Genomic DNA, 16,651 nt, shown 5'->3' with positions numbered 1-16,651 from the left:
TATCTATCTATCTATCTATCTATCTATCTATCTATCTATCTATCTATGTATCTATCTATGTATCTATCTATCTATCTATCTATCTATCTATCTATCATCTGTCATGTACCTATCTATCATCTTTCTATTGCTTTTAATTTTTTCTATGTACCTACTTACCTTTATTTCCCTATCTACCTCTATCTATCTATCTATCTATCTATCTATCTATCTATCTATCTATCTATCTATCTATCTATCTATTTATCATTATCCTTTAATGTCTAGCACAGTTTTAGTCAAATACTGGGTGTTCAGTAAATACTTATTGAGTGATTGCTGCTTGTAGTAATCAACAAAAAACATGTTTTTTGTTTCTAGCTGTGCTTTGCATATAAAGGTCATATGAATGATACCATGATCATCTCAGTATCCTTCACAAGTAAATTTTATAAGATTGTAAAGAAGAAGATTTCCTGTGGATGGAATCCAGAGCAGTTGAGGACTGAAAGGTATTTAATTTGGGAGAGAAGTTCTGTTTGAATTCAGAGAGTTGGGGTTCGTGTTTAGGATGAAGACAACAATATACCTAGGGTAACAACTGTTTGCTTTTGTCTGATTGTATTTTAGGCATTATGATCCCATAATCCATTATGATCAGTAGAGGGTCAAAATGAGAGAAATTAATTATTATAATTAATAATAGCTAACAAATTTAAATCTTGAGACAGGGTATCCTTTCTAAAGGATGATATCACTTCTTAAATATATATGGGATCATAGAATGTTAGAACTAGATAAGACCCTAGGAGTGACTTATTCAAATTCCATTCTATAGAAAAGGAAAGAACGTTCCCAGGGTTACATAATGAGTTGGTGACAGAATAAAGATGAGAACCCAAAGCAATGAGTCTCTTCCTCTTATAGTAACCATGGGTATGGCTGTAACATAAATGATATCAGTCATGATGGGCATTTCCATAGTATTGGCCTGCTTCACCTTCCTCTCCTCTTTCTCCTATCTCAGGGGGCAGGAACATTGGGTGCAGCCTTTTGACTGAGTCTGAGTTTTACAGAACAAATCCTTTTAAGATGATTTGTTCTGTGAAGTTTGGATTCAGTCAAAGAACCACACTTAGGGACCTAGAGGGCCATGTGTGGCCTCAAGGCCACTGGTTCCCTGCTTCTGTCCTATCTAATTCAGACTTATACACAACTGACAAATTGATTTTCCAAATGCACAAGCCTGACCATTGTTATTGCTCTGCTCAAAATACTCCAGTGGCTCCCAATTTTCTCTAAGGTGAAGTAAAAATTTCTCAGATGTTTAAAGTCCTTTATAATCTGTCTCCAGCTTTACTTTTCAAGATTATTGCACTATAATCTCTTTCATGAATTCTACATTTTAGCCAAAGTTGCCTGTTCACTGTTCCTTGAACATAGAGATTCATCTGCTATCTCCCTGACTTTGTACAGGTTGTTCCCCTATCTGGCTTACAGTGGAACTCCTCAGCATACCTGTTTGAAAGCACTCCACTTTTCCCTTCTAGAATCTCTTCAGTCATTTTCCCAGTTGTATCCAACTTTTTGTGACCACTTTTGGGATTTTCTTCACAGAGATACTGGAACAGTTTGCCATTTTCTTCTCCAGATCATTTTTCAGCTGAGGAAAATAAGGCAAACAAGGTTAAGTGCCTCGCTCAGGGACACACATCTACAGAGTGTCTGAGGCCAGATCTGAACTCAGGAAGATGAGTCTTCTTGATTCCAGGTCTGATACTCTATCCACTGTGCTGCCCTCTAGAATCTCTAATTTCCTCTAAAGCTTAACTCAACTACCATAAGATCCTTCCTAATCCCTACCAATTGCTAGTACCTCCCTCCACAATTCCCTTTGCATTTACTTTGTAGATATTTTACATAGGATCGTAAGATAATAACATTTAAATTTAGAATTGGATGAACATTTAGAGGCCATTTAGTTCAATTCTTTCGATTTAAAGATAATAATACCAAAGGCCCTGATTGGGGAAGTGACTTCTTCATTATCACATAGGTAGTAAATGAAAGAGCCAAAATGTGATCCTAGGCCCTCTGACTCTAAATAATGTTTGCTCAAATAGCATGTAAGCTCCTTCAGGGCAAGCATTGTTTTGAACCTAGCACAGTGCCCAGTACATATAGGGTGCTTAATAAATGCTTGCTTGATCCATTTTTTTGTAACATTCACAGAGGGGTGAAATAGAGAGTCAGGCAAAAGTACCTGTGGTAAACTGTTGTCCAAACTAAATTAGAAGTCTGAGATAATCTCCACAGTGTAGTCCTCAAAGAGTACTTCATATATTATGTGGGCAGGGACCTTGTAATGCTTATTTATGCTCTCATGAAGACATTCATTCTTTTGCTTCAGGCATGAATCAATAATGACTAACTTTTAAGAGAGTGCTTAAGTGGCATCTCATAAAAAAAAAACTATGCCTTTGTTTCTATTCATTCTAATGTAAGGGTTCTTCACCTTTTTGGAGTCATGAATCCCTTTGGCATCCTGGGGCTGCCTATAGACCACTTCTCAAAATGTTTTTTTTTAATTCATAGTAGAAGAAAATGCCAAATTTCCAGTTATGTTCGTGAAAATAAAGATGTGATTTTTCTCATCTGAGTTCACAGGTGCCCTTTGAAATCTATTCATGGACCCATTGCAGATCCATGGACCCCAAGTTAAGAATCTTTGTTACAATAAGACTTTTTTTCCCCCAGTGGTAAACAATTTAGTAGGTTAACTCATGTCAGGGATCTTTTTCCCATTTGCAGCAGCAAGCACCCTAGTATACCCAGGATGGCTGCTAGCACAGGTTCCTATCTGCTTTTCTAAAAGAAAGCAACTCAAAATGGGTTAACAATCTTGCTTTAATCAAACATATGTCATTTACCTTTTTCAAGGGGAAAAGGTCAGCACCCCAAACTTCAGGGAATACAAAGAGAGGTTACAAGCAGACAAAAATTTCAGAGAAACAGATCAGCAGATAGGGCTTCCAGCTATCTGACCATTATATTCTTACCCACTTACCAGAGAGGGAAGCACCAACATCTGGGTTTTCAAAGCCGGGGGGCTCAACTAAACCAGAGTCTCATCTGTCAAATCACACAACTCTTCTCAAAGTGAGCCCCAAAGAAAAATGTCACATCAGGATATATATAGCCTTCCCCTGGCTCAGAGAATGTCACAACCCTCTTCACACAATCACAGAGTAACCAAGGTGTGGTCATTCCTGAAAAACAAGCCTCCCACCACAAGCTCCACATTTAGCCTATTAGGGGGCAAGAGTATATTTTCAAATCAGAGAAGGTTCTCAGAGTCACTTAAGCCTATCAAAGGGCCAAGGGGCAGGGAAGATCTTCAGATTCCCATTCCCATAACACCATCTAAGTAATATGGAGACTAAATGTGTCTGAGAATTACTGCTTAAATCCAACCCTTCCAAACTCAGTCTCCCCATTCCCAAAGAAGAGGGGTTTCTAAGTGACCCTTCAGACCACTTCTGCTACTTATCAGGTATGGTCAACTTTCACCCTATCTGTTGTTTTTCAGCTGGAAATTTGTCTGTAACAACCTCTGGGAGACATGTGTGCAGCATTCTGAGGACCTCCACGACCATCTGGCCAACTCCCCTGTGCTGGTGCATCAGATTAATGTGTTTCCCCAAGTCCATGAGAAGACCCCATTCTACATAGATGAAATTATTGTTGCAGATAGAAATTTAGCAGGTGATTATCTAATTCCCACCTCTTTTCCTGTCTATTGAACACTTTTCTCCACCTTACTTATTATTGGTTTTTTCTTTTCTTTTAACTATATGGTTTATTTTGATAGAAGAGACACTACCCAAAAAACACAAATTACTTCCTCTTCCTAGAGTATATGCCCTAACACAGTTAAACAAAACTACTTAAAAGAGGGATGACAACTGATGGTACAGGTTACTTTAATGATCTCCCATTAGAGGAGGAATGAACTTGACATTATAAAACCTGAATTTGAATCCTTCTGTCATTTACTGCCTGTGTGGTCTTGGACAAATCACAACCTCTCTGTGCCTCAATTTCCTCAACTGAAAAATGAGGTGTTTGGACTAGATGATGTCTAAGGTTCCTTCCAGTTTAGATCACACTATCACAAATCTTGTACTTTATATTTAAAAAAGGAAGGGCATATACTTTATAATGGTTATGGCAGCTAAGTAGTACAGTGGATAGAACACTGGACTTGGAAACAGGAAGGCACATGTTCAGAAGTTCAATTCTGCCTCAGGCACTTAATAGCTGTGTGACCCTGGGCAAGTCACTTAACCCAGTTAGCCTCAGTTTCCTCATCTGTAAAATGAGCTGGAGAAGGAAATGGCAAACCACTCCAGTATCTTTGCCAAGAGAACCTCAAATGCAGTAATGAAGTCAGACAAAATTGAAAGACGATTGAATGACAAAGTGCTGAGAGACTAGAGGTCCCTTATTTTGTCTTCCCTTGAAACTTGTCCTTATCATCTTACTTCTAAGAAAGTGTTATAAAGGAAGCATGGCATAATGGATACAATGTCAGACTTAGAGTTTGAGGACCACCTCTGAAATTTCTTAGCTGTGTGCTTTAGGCAGTCCTTCACTACTACAGTGCTGTGCAAATTAACTGGAACAAAATAAAACCATTTGAAGCTATTGACTTATGCTAAACCCTACAACTTTTTATATCTTAAAAACAAAAACTTTTACCAAGCAATATGTCAGAATTTTGCTGTAATCACTTATTTTCCAGATCTGGCATTGAGGTAACAAGATTTTGAAACTTTTATTTAATTCTTCACCATGAAATTAAACCTTAATTCAATTGGATATTAAAAGTACCTTTGATTAATAGTCCAATTTTTCAGGTCCAGTCTTGATTAGATTTTCAATGTCTAAATCAGGTTAGTTTGTAGGCCATCAAATCATATTTGTCTCTTATTGGATAAACTTCTCAGCCTTTCATGACATGTGGAATGGTACATGGTTAAGTTGCAACATTCCATATCCATTTGGGAATTTCTGTAATTCTATATTCATTCTGCTTGTTGACATATCAATAGATTTCTCAGAGTTCATCATTTGCTCAGTGGGAAATGAACTCACAACTCTGCTAGACATTAAAAAATCCTTAAAACATTTTTTGGTGGGTGTTTTACAGTAGATGCCCCTTATAGGCTTACCTGAATTTCTCCTTATGATACTTTGAATGAAAAAGTAAATTTCAGACAAAAACATTGCTTTCTCCTCCCAATATTTAGTATTCCAGTCTTTGTATTGTCTTGCATCTTACAAGCATTTTTTTCTTTATGTAAAGATTGGCATATATTTTTCACACCTGTTCTTGCTTCTGCTTTGTTTTTGTTTTTCCAACTTCAGGAAGCTTATGCTATGCTCTAATAGCTTGCATTTATTATGTAGTAATTTAAAGTTTAGAAAGTACTTTATGTATGTTGTTTCACCTTACCCCTATTTTACAGATGAGTAAACTGAAACTGAGAGAAGTTAAGCTCGTTGCTCAAGGTCATACCACTATTAAGTGTCTGAGGAAGGATTTGAACTGAGGTCTTGTTGCTTCTAAGTTCAGCACTTTATCCAGTCTACCAGTATTTCAAGAATAATCAAGATATTTTGTAGCAATAGTATATCATCTCTTGACATTGTGTTTTTTTTTTTGGCTACAATTTCTGTTGCCGTTTGGTGTGAATGATCTTCTTTCATTATAGGCTTGAATGATCCTTGAAGTTTTTGACTTTCTCATATCATTGCTATTGTATCTCTATCAGTCATTGAATCATGCTCTTAAGAAGATACATTTGCACATTTCCTTGCTCCTCTATTAATTCTAAACCTAGTAGCACAAAGCACAGCAAAGAAAGAGATGAAATGTGTATGGTATGAAATAGAGCACTCACCTGATAGAGAACTAGCTATAAGTGTGGGGAATCAGCTCAATTCAGTCTCATATCCTCACGTTCTATCTTCTGGGTCAGCTTAGTGTGAGCAGAAACACATGAGCATGACTATTGCTGTCACAAAATAATGCTAATCAAAATTATTGGGTTTTTCCAAGTAATATGCACATAAGTCCTAGGAAATTGTGATGTGCAATTTAGGTCCTAAACTGCAACTCAGTTCTTTTTGGTGAATTGGTGGAAGGAAGTCCTTTATCAAGAGCTCCCCACACAAAATCAGAGGTGCTTTCCATATTCCCATAAGAAAATGTTAGGACTGAATTGTAGGGATGAGATCTTTTTTTTTTCTTTTTGGTGGGGGGAAGGCAGGGCAATTGGGGTTAAGTGGCTTGCCCAAGGTCCCAGGGCTAGTAAGTGTTAAATGTTTGAGGCTGGATTTGAACTCAGGAACTCCTGACTCCAGTGCCGGTGCTCTATTCACTGCGCCACCTAGGCACCCAAAATGAGATCCCTTTTATCTGTCTGTTGCCATTTTCTGTGTGTTTTTTTTTTTTCTGTATCTGCCTTATTCCTTGTATTTACCAGACAGGTGAGCTTTGGCTATCCAAGATGGGAAAGTTCCCCTTGTGTTTGGCAGGTTAATCTATCTCTAAAAACATTTGTTATGTTTAACAACCGATTGTGAAATGTTAAATGAAGACTGTCTAAAAGTGGAATGGCTGTCTCATTGGAGGTTTTTGAGCAGAGGCTGGATGGCCACTTTTCAGATAGGTTAAAGTGGCTAGGTAGCACAGTGGATAGAGTGTTGTGCCTAGAGTCAGAAAAACTCATCTTACTGAGTTTAAATCTGGCCTCAGACACTTACTAGGTATGTGACCCTTGGACAAATCACATCCCCTCAGTGCCTCAATTTCCTCAACGGAAAAATGTTGTTGGAATTTATTTATTTATAAATTTATATAATTTATTTATAGGGAATGGTGTGGTTATACCTGCTTGAGCTTTAAGAAAAGCACTTTGTCAGTTGTATGGGAGATGAATTTCAGAGGAGAGAGACTTGGAGTAGGGAGATCAATGAGAAAACCAATAATTTGGGAAAGAAGTTGGGAAAATTTGAACTAAAGCAGTGGCTACACAAGTAGAGAGAAGGTGATAGATGCAAGGCATGCTGTGGAAGTAGAACTGATAAGACTGCCAGGGGACATGAAGGGCATGCAGAGTATGAATTCCCTTTAGTTTTGTGCTTCATTACCTAACTACAGGGGAAGATAAATTTTGTATGTTCCAGTTCAATTAAATTTTATAAATGTTTATGAGTCCATTATGCATAATATATGGGCAAGGAGAATTCAAGGACCAAAAAAAAGGAAAAGAAAAAGAAAAACAAGAAACAGGTGGTTGTGGTTGAAGATAAATCAAGGTCTGAATAACCTCCTTCAAGTTCCTCTTCAGTGTCTCCTTTCTGCCCTTCTTCAACTCTTCAGGGAAATCCCCTTTCCCACTTCAGACACTGGACACTTGCCCTTTTTTCTAGTTCCTTTCAAAGCAGGGAAGGGTGGATCTTATTTACACATTAACTAAAATTCACTCACTACAATGCGTACACTCACCAGGTTGAGCTTTTAAAATCTTTCATTGTGGAATTAAATACTGTTAAATAAATTTATGGTGGCCCAGAACAGATAATAATAACTAACTAACATTTACATAGCTTTTTGAAGTTTGCAAAGCATTTTATGTTTTATCTCATTTGATCTTTTCAACACTCTGTGACATAAATGCTATTAATATCCTCAATTTTATAGCTAAGGAGACTGAGGTTCAGAGAGGCTTTAGGAGGTCAAACAGCCAGTAAATATCTAAAGAAGGATTCAAAGCCAGGTCATCTTGAATTTTAGCCCTGAAGCTACCCACTCTGCAGCTTTGTTTTTATCGGTTTGTTTGTTGCATGTGATACAATAGATCATGGGCATCCTTATTTGCAGAAATTTTTGCTAATCCTTTGACTGACTAAACCTGCTTTGGTCCTCTTTTGGTCCCTGAGGGTTGGGAAGGAGGAACTGGTCAGAAAGGACATCTAGGGGCTCAGTTTTTTTCTTCCCTGTGGTCTTTCCATCTTTCCCTTAATTCTAAAGCTTTCTTCTTCCCTAGATGATAGAGATCCAGCACCATTCTTCATTGTATGGTCTTCTTTTCTGTGGACTTTAGTACCCTCCCCTGAGGTTTTTCTTTCCCTTTCTCCCCCTACTCCCAGGGATGTGTTAGAGTAAGGTAAAAATAGAAATGGATCCCTTCAGGTCACATATTGCCTTAGAAAATCAACATTTAACATCATCTATATTGTATTTACTTTTATTTATCTTGTTAAACATTTTCTAATTACATTTTAATCTGGTTCCAGTAGCACTCAAGGGTTTTGCAAGGCCACATGCCCATGTGAATGGGACATCTCTGTGCTAGAGCCATCTCCAACTATCTCAGGGGAGATGAATGGATTGTTAAATGTTCAGTATGAACACCTATACCTTGGAAAATCTACAAACACTGCAAATCAGGGCTTGATTGTCTGGACTTAAAAAAGTAAAGAAAATGTTAATAATGCAAATTAAACTTAAAAGTGTGTCAGTGCTATATTTTCCCTCCAGAGAGCTGGTTGTCAAATAGTTACCAGCACATCCCTGACTCTTTCCAATTCCCTTCTCCCCTTACCCCTTCCATGTATGCATGTATGCTGATTATGCTTAATAGGCAGACTAGGGCTTCTGGGTCTACTGCTTCCACTTTCTGATCTCCAGGACATCTGATCTGGGGCATAGAGTAGCACAGATTGGCTCAGGTAAAGAGTCCAAATGAGATTGAATGTCATTTTGTTCTGGGCCTAGAGGTGGTTGAATTAGGAGCACAGAAACCCCGCCAGGACATTTGTTTCTTAATGTTTGTGTTATTTTGACCCTGAAGATTAAATGAAATCAAGAATTGTCAACCTTGTCACTAATTACACACACACACACACACATACTCACACACACAAGGAAAACTGACATAAAGAAAAGAGATTAAGTAAACAATTATTTGGGTTGTGTAATACTAATCACAGTCGTGTTTGCTGTTTATGTCTATTTACTGTACAGCACAATTATCCCCTAGATCCAGTTACGAGAAACCTCATACCTCCCTTGGCATCTATGACAATGGGCAACTCTGGCTCTCCTGCCCTTCTCTCTCCTTTGTCTCTTCTTTTTTGTCTCATCCCTCCAAGTAAACACATATCCCATTAAATATGTCAGATTAACTTTGTGTGAAATTGCATTTAGTTTACACAGTAAACTCTATATATACTTAGTCTTCATACTACACTGCACATGTCAGTCATGTGCTCATCACTAACAAAAAAAGTAGCAGGAACATTGCCAATGGTTTGTACCATGCAATTTAGTATTGAATTATAGAATCTTGAGCCATCAACAAAATTTTCTAGGATAAATTCTGTCTTTCCAATTAGAAGGTAAACAATTGAGTGCAGATGTTATTTTCTATTTCTTTCATAGTCTCTATTGTACTTATAGTGCTGGCTAAATTGTAGTTACTTAGTAAATAATACTGTATTGGTCTAAAGATAGACTGCACCCTTAAATCTTTTGAAAGGAAACCTATAAACATGTGCATGTATATATATATATATATATATATGTAGGTAGCTATGTGTATATATATGTATATATGTATGTATTATGATTCAACCCTTAGCCCAGTTGATCTAATCAATAGAAATTAGGGGCAGATAAAAGAGGTAACGAGGTGTTAATATGTTAAAGAAACCTCTGCTTTGCTCTTTTCTTTTGGAGTGATGAGGTTTTCTTGGAGTAGTTAGAAGGATAGCTGGTCAATGGCTGACTGAAGATTGGGTATATCCCTGGTGGACATTAAAAAAGTAAGTTTGTTAGCCTTGAGGGAGAGAGAGTCTAGGAGTATTTGAGGCAGGAATCAGCTATGTGGAATATAACCTCTGACTCTGTCCCTATCCCAGAGAGCAGCAAGGGGAGAAATTTTTCTCTTTTTCTTACATTGGCCATGACATCTTACAATGACTGGGGTAACCCACAAATAGGAAGCTTGTTGCATCTAGCATGGAAAAGAGAGAAAGCAGGAAAGCTAGTATGGACAGGAAGCAACTTCAAGAAGCATGATTCCTGGCAGTAGAGAAAAGGGCAGATGATATATCCAGAGGAAAATTAGCCCTGGCAGCTGGGAGTTGAGTTATGGGGAGAAGCAGCACCAGAGAGCACTGCTCAGCAGTCTGTCCAGCAGAGACATTGCATCTAGTGGGGAGAATGGTGAGGATTTTAGGATTCTTCAGTGTCAGAGACATGAATTTCCTTGGCCTCATGTGATTCCTATGTGTATGCCTCACTATTATGTGTACTCTCCTCAATGATGTTGTATATATTTGGTGAAGAATACATCCCACAATGGGTTAATGGGGGCAATGCTTTGTAGCACTGTTCTCATTTTATCATATTGGTCAATGCCCTGCTTTGAGCTATTCAGTAATTCAGTAGCTTTTGAGCTACTGGTTGGAATTAAAGATAACCAGTTGGGGCTTATAAATTACAGCTTTAGGATTGGGGACCCATAAAGTAGTTCCTCCATGAGGACACAGCCTGTTAGTGTCAGGTTGGGAGACAATAGACTGAAGGGTAGCTATATATTTTCTATCAATCTATCTATCTACCTGTCCATCTTTCTACTTTCTATCTATTCATCCCTTTCTCTTTCTCTCTCTATCACAGATACATGTGTATATACATATATAAATACATTTTTATAGGACAAAGTGTTTCATGATTTCATTGGTGTAGGACAGTGGTGTCAAAGAGAAACTGATCCCTACATGTGCATATTGACTTAGAAAATTATAAATTAACATTATTTCTGTTTTATTATATTTTTATCAATTTTGTTAAATATTTACTAATTATGCTTTAATCTTGTTTGGCCTCACCCTAGAATTTTGCCATGGGGTTTGAATTTAGCCCCTCTGATATAGGGCATTCTCTCTCTACCTGAATATGGCAGCATCTTATCTGCAACTTAGAGTTTTCTAGAATTGCTTGTGGGCCCTGAGAGGTTAAGAGACTTGCCTATTGTCACACAACTACTTTGTATCAGAGACAGGACTTGAACCAGGTCCAAGGTTATCTCTGTATTCACTGCAACATAACACCTTTCACCACTTTAGCAGCTTCAAATCACAGCCTTTGAGTCATCAATCTGCCTGTGGGAATATAAAATCCTAACTTTATTTTTTTTTTTGCTTTTTTGGAGGGGTGAGGGTGGGGCAATTGGGATTAAGTGATTTGCCCAAGGTCACACAGCTAGTAAGTGTTAAGTGTCTGAGTTTGAATTTGAATTCAGGTCCTCCTGGCTCCAGGGCCAGGGCTCTACTCCTTGCACCACCTAGCTGTCCCAAACCCTAACTTTAGGACAAGGTTGAATCTCTTTGGGGAAGAGAATCCTGGGGATGTCATCTGGTTCCAAATTTCTAGTACCTTCAGGAATAGAACTGAGAGTAAGGCATAGAGAGGTGAGGTGGGTTTTGCAGCAAGATTCTTACTTGTAAGGGACTTGGAATAGGTATTCATATAGCCCCCAAGTCTCTTTCTCTTTCCTTCTGTAGGAGCAATGCAGTCATCAGAAATAGTCTGGGTTTCTGTAACTTTCCTCTGCACTAGTGGAAGGCCAGAGAGGCTTACGCTTTACTTATGGTACTATGACAATGATTATAAGTAGCACCCATGTTTTAGGAATACTACTTCTAGTAAGCAAAGTTTGGCCTACCAATCAATCAATCAACCAACCAACCAAGAAGCATTTATTAAGCACCTACTGTATTCTAAACAGTGTACTTGAGCTGGGGACATAAAAGTAAAAATGAAACCATTCCTACCTCCAAGGAGCTTACATCAAGAACAATATGGTACTTTCTGGTTGATCAAACATTCCAGAATTCTGTTACATTAAGGCAATGTCCTCTGTTAGTATGTCTGAGCAGGCTCAGGACAGATTTCTCAGAAATTGTAAGGAGGAGGTAGAATTAAGGGAGGACAGGTCATCAAACAAATTATTTGTTGATTACATTCATGTCTATGCCTCCGTTATAAAGGCCTTGGCAGTAGAGTCCTTCAACTATGACCTTAATGTGTCTTAGCCTGGTTATGATAGAAAGTTAATTTCACATTTTTCTCCTTGTACTGACCTATCAGATGCCACAGGCATTTCATTCTTCCATTCCCTTCCAATTACATTATTGTTCAATTGTTTTTCAATCATGTCCAACTTTTTGTGAACCATTTTGGGGTTTTCTGGGCAAAGATTGGAGAGGTTGACCATTTCCTTCTCCATTTCTTTCTACAGATGAGAAAACTGAGGCAAAAAGGGTTACATCATTTGCTCAGGGTCACATAGCGAATAAGTATCTGAGGTCAGATTTGAACTCAGAAAGATGAGTCTTCATGACTCCAGGCCAGGTACATGTATTGTAAGGGTTACATATGGAGGGGAACCCATGTTTTATGTGGATACTTTCTCTTTTCCCTTTCTCTGTATCCCCATTAAATGCTTATTGTCTGACTGATTGTTTTGGATCTTGGTATACCCATGAGGGTCTTTCTCACAGCATGGAGTTCCCATCTGTAGTCAGTTTTTGATTTGTGATGCTTATTTTCTTTCTTCCTTTTTTGCAGTTTCCCAAATCAATTCCAGAACAGCTCGACCAGGGGGAAAGCTCATCAAATCTCTTTCTGTGACTGGAGTCCCACCAACCTACAACATAACCCTATGGCTGGCAGGCTGTGGCAGGGAACTTCCTCTCATTGAGCCTTGGTAGGGAAGGGCCTTTATTTCCTTGTACCTCAGTTGCACAGTTATTTGGGCATATTATAGTAGAGATTCCTTTTGTGAATGGGTTGGACTAGGGGGCTTCTGAGGTTCCTCCCAACTCTTAAATTCTGTGATTCTGGCTCTTTGGATGCAGAAATCAGCTGGGTTTTTCTCCCCACCTCTGGAAACTGACCTTCTTGGTTACCATTAAGATAATTAATTTAGAACTGAAAGGAGCCCAAAGGCAGTAGTGTGTGGCAGTGGGAAGAGAGTTGGATTTGGAGTCAGTGGACATGGGTTCCAGTTCTGCTTCTGCCATTCATTGCCACTTCACATCTCACCCATAAAACAAGCACCGTTGTTGGTTAGTTATTTTGGTGGAATCTGACTCTTTGTGACCCTTTTGGGGATTTTCTTGGCAAAGATACTGGAGTGGCTTTTGTCATTTTCTTCTCCAGCTCATTTTACAGATGAAGAAACTGAGCCAGTCTGTAAAATGCACTGGAGAAGAAAATGACAAAAACCACAGTAACATAGTGAGTGTCTGTGGCCATATTTTGAGCTCAGGTCTTTCCGTCTCTATTCACTGTTACACCTACCTGCCTAAAATGAGAACTAGATGACCTCTAAGGTCCCTTTCAGCCTTAAATCTATGATGCTAAAATCATCTAATTTATTTTCATGAAGTTCTGACTTGTTTAGGGTCACAGAAGTAGCAGAATTACAGAATCTCAGAGTTGGAAGGAACTTCAGAGATCATTGAGTCTATTCCTAAAAGAGATCCCTTCAACAACATACTCAAGAAGTGGTCATAAAGCTTTTTTTATTTTCCAATTTTCTACAGTAATTCACACCCAGACACTACGACTGCAAAGCCAGTCATTTCTCAGTAGATGCTTATGTTTTTTTTGAGAATCTATCTATCTATCTATCTATCTATCTATCTATCTATCTATCTATCTATCTATCTATCTATCTATCTGTCTGTCTGTCTGTCTGTCTGTCTGTCTGTCTGTCTGTCTGTCTGTCTGTCTGTCCATCTGTCTGTATATCTATCTTTTTTCTATATGAAACTACAATTCTCCATTTTGTGCAGTTTTCTTTGCTTGTTAAGTATAAGTTAATCCAGCATATCATTTTAAAATTTGCCCTGCTTGCCTGTGATTCCTTCTGTTCTCTTCTATGGATTTAAAATTCTTCAATCATCCTCTTATTTTTCTTTTATTTTTTGCGTGCACATATGCATGGTGTGAACTCTATCCCTATTCCCCTTTGCTTCCCAACTCTCTCCCTCTACCTCCATTAGAAAAAAGAAATAGAACAAACCTTTCTAACAAATATTCATAATGAAGCAAAACAAATTCTCAAACAGTCTGTGCCCAGTTTTACTCTTTGAATTCGTCACCTCTCTGTCATCATTGGTCTTCTGGAACCATGATGGGTCACTGCATTATTCAATACTTAGAGATTCCTACTTTGTGATGCAGCTACTTGTAAAGTGAAATCCATTCTTTTCATATCCTGGACTTACAAGAAGCTTACAATACTACTGTTTTCCACTTTATTAGAATTTCTAGGTCTTCCATTCTGAACTGATTGAGGGAAAAAAGTTGGTTCTCCCCATAATGACCACTAGATGGCACCAGAACTCCACAAGCACTTTATTTCCCCAGCAACGCTGTTAACAGAAATAAGGATGCTATTTTCATAGAATTGTAGTTTTAGAGGTAGAAGGAAACTCTGAGACCATCTAGTCCAACTCCTTCATTTTATGGATGAAGAAAATGAGTCCCAGAGAGTCCTGATAAGGTCAGATGAGTAATAAATGCAAAGTGGGGATGCAGACTGAGGTCTTTCAACTCCAGGTCGAATACCAGGATGACCTCGTTAAACTTTGAAAAGCAACTTGTCCAAAGTCACTCAGGAAATAAATGAAAGAATCTGCATTTAAACCTAGGTCTTTTGACTTTCAAGCCAGTGTTCCTCCCACTATAGGACAATGATTTCCCCAATTTTCTTACCTTCCATGTCTTGGGGATCTACTGTTATAGGGAAGTGTAGACAGCATGATTCTATGTTTAATTCAGTCTAACTTCGTGTCCTTTGGTACGGTGACAATCCAAATACCCCAAAAAGGGAAGGATGGATGATTCCGATAACTAGAGGGTAATAGCAACGGGCCCAGAAGTCAGTTATATTAGCATTGTTTCAGTCCTGTTATTAAAAAGTTACTGAGCTGGTGTAAGAGATATATGTGTTTAATCACAAAGATAGAAGTTAGGGATTTAGTTGTTTATTAGTTGCTATGGATGTTTGTGAGTAGATTTTTTAAAATTATACAGTTGATTAAATATTAAAAAAATTTCCAAGTTCCTAAGTTCCTTTCATCTAGAGTGGTATGATGGGAGGAGCACTGACTCTGGGGTCAGAGGATCCAGGTTCAAATCCTGCCTCTGACACTTAGTGGTTGTGCAACCTTAGGCAAGTCATTTAACCTATGTTGGCCTCAGTTTCCTTATTTGTAAAATAAGAGAGTTAAGCTAGATGACGACTTCTGACGTCCCTTTTAGCTCCAGATCTACCTAATTTTTCAGATGAGAAAACAGGCCCAGAGAGGAGAACTGATTTACCCAAAGGTATAGGCTAGTAGTAATAACTGTTATAATCCACCATAAGTCATCATGAGGATGGCTCCCTGTTACCACCAGGATCAAATAAAAATTCCTGTTTGTTTGACTTTTCTTTTTACAACCTGGCCCTTTCCTACCTTTCTAGCCTTTTTACACTTTACTCCGCTCTACAATCCAGTAACACTGGTCTATTTGCTATTCCTCCCATGTGACATTCCATCTCCTGAATCCTGCCTTTTCATTTCCTGTTCACCCCCTCCCCATTTCTACCCCCCCCCCACTTTCCATGCCCAGAATGCTCTCCTTCTTTACCTCTACTTCCTGACTTCAGTGGCTTCCATCTAGACTCAATTTAAATCCCATTTTCTGTAGGAAGCCTTTCCCTTCAATCCACTCCCTACCCCAGTCCCCAGTACTCTCCACCCTACTGTGAGTGTCTTTCCTCTGAAATTATCTTCCATTTACACTATATGTATCTTGTTTATAAACTTTTTACTTGTCTTCCCTGTTAAAATATGAGCTCCTTGAGGATAGGGACTAGGTTTTTGCCTCTTTTTGTATCCATTGCTCTTAGTACAATGCCAGCTTGTTGATGGACTAAAATAGGGTTTTAAAGTTCTTTCCTTGGTATTCAAATAAGATAATCTATCTCCTGACTCTGAATTACCTGAGGCTGTCACTCTTTTCCCATAGGTCTCACAGTACCAAGACCCATGTTAAATGACTTTCTTTTGGAGAGGGTCCTAGCATCTTCCATCTGATGAAGGTCAGAAGGACTCTTGGTCATTTAATTCACTTTATTTCTCCACTAGTATTTCTAAATGGCCATCACCATGGGTCAAGTTTATTTCATGCCCAGGTATCATGGGAATTTCCTTGGCTTGCTGAGGGTGGAAGTGCTTCTTGCTTTGGGCTGCTTACTATTGACTTCTTTGTCTCTCATGTGCAATAGCTACTTGCCACAGGAAGAAGCAACTGAAGACCTAAGAGGGGTCAGCGTTACAATCCAGAGACTGCAAAGGATAAGCCCACCTTTAGGAGGACATTTTCAGATCCAACTTCCCAAGACAGTGATACCTGGTAAAGAGGAAAATGCACTTAGGGTGTTTCTACTTTTAAAATTGGGATACATTAAAAGTTTAATAAATGCTCTATCTATCTATCTATCTATCTATCTATCTATCTATCTATCTATCT

At 38.4% G+C, this 16,651-nt stretch overlaps 1 protein-coding gene across 1 annotated transcript in view; it reads left to right on the top strand.

Moving 5' to 3' along the window:
- Nucleotides 1-16,651, top strand: part of PKHD1 (PKHD1 ciliary IPT domain containing fibrocystin/polyductin) — a 669,991-nt gene that overhangs the window by 87,387 nt on the left and 565,953 nt on the right. The window contains exons 20-23 of the mRNA XM_069070581.1: nt 361-491; nt 3,569-3,744; nt 12,689-12,827; nt 16,407-16,534. Of these exons, the coding sequence (XP_068926682.1) occupies nt 361-491; nt 3,569-3,744; nt 12,689-12,827; nt 16,407-16,534 (574 nt within the window). The remainder of the gene's footprint in view (nt 1-360; nt 492-3,568; nt 3,745-12,688; nt 12,828-16,406; nt 16,535-16,651) is intronic.

This window comes from Petaurus breviceps, unplaced genomic scaffold (genome assembly GCF_028583685.1).
Source record: "Petaurus breviceps papuanus isolate PSGF00001 unplaced genomic scaffold, PetGlider_PUasm1.0 90822, whole genome shotgun sequence".
In the NCBI taxonomy this organism is placed as follows: Eukaryota; Metazoa; Chordata; class Mammalia; order Diprotodontia; family Petauridae; genus Petaurus; species Petaurus breviceps.
Note: the sequence above shows the minus strand (reverse complement) of the source record. Positions and strands in the feature narration are given on the sequence as shown.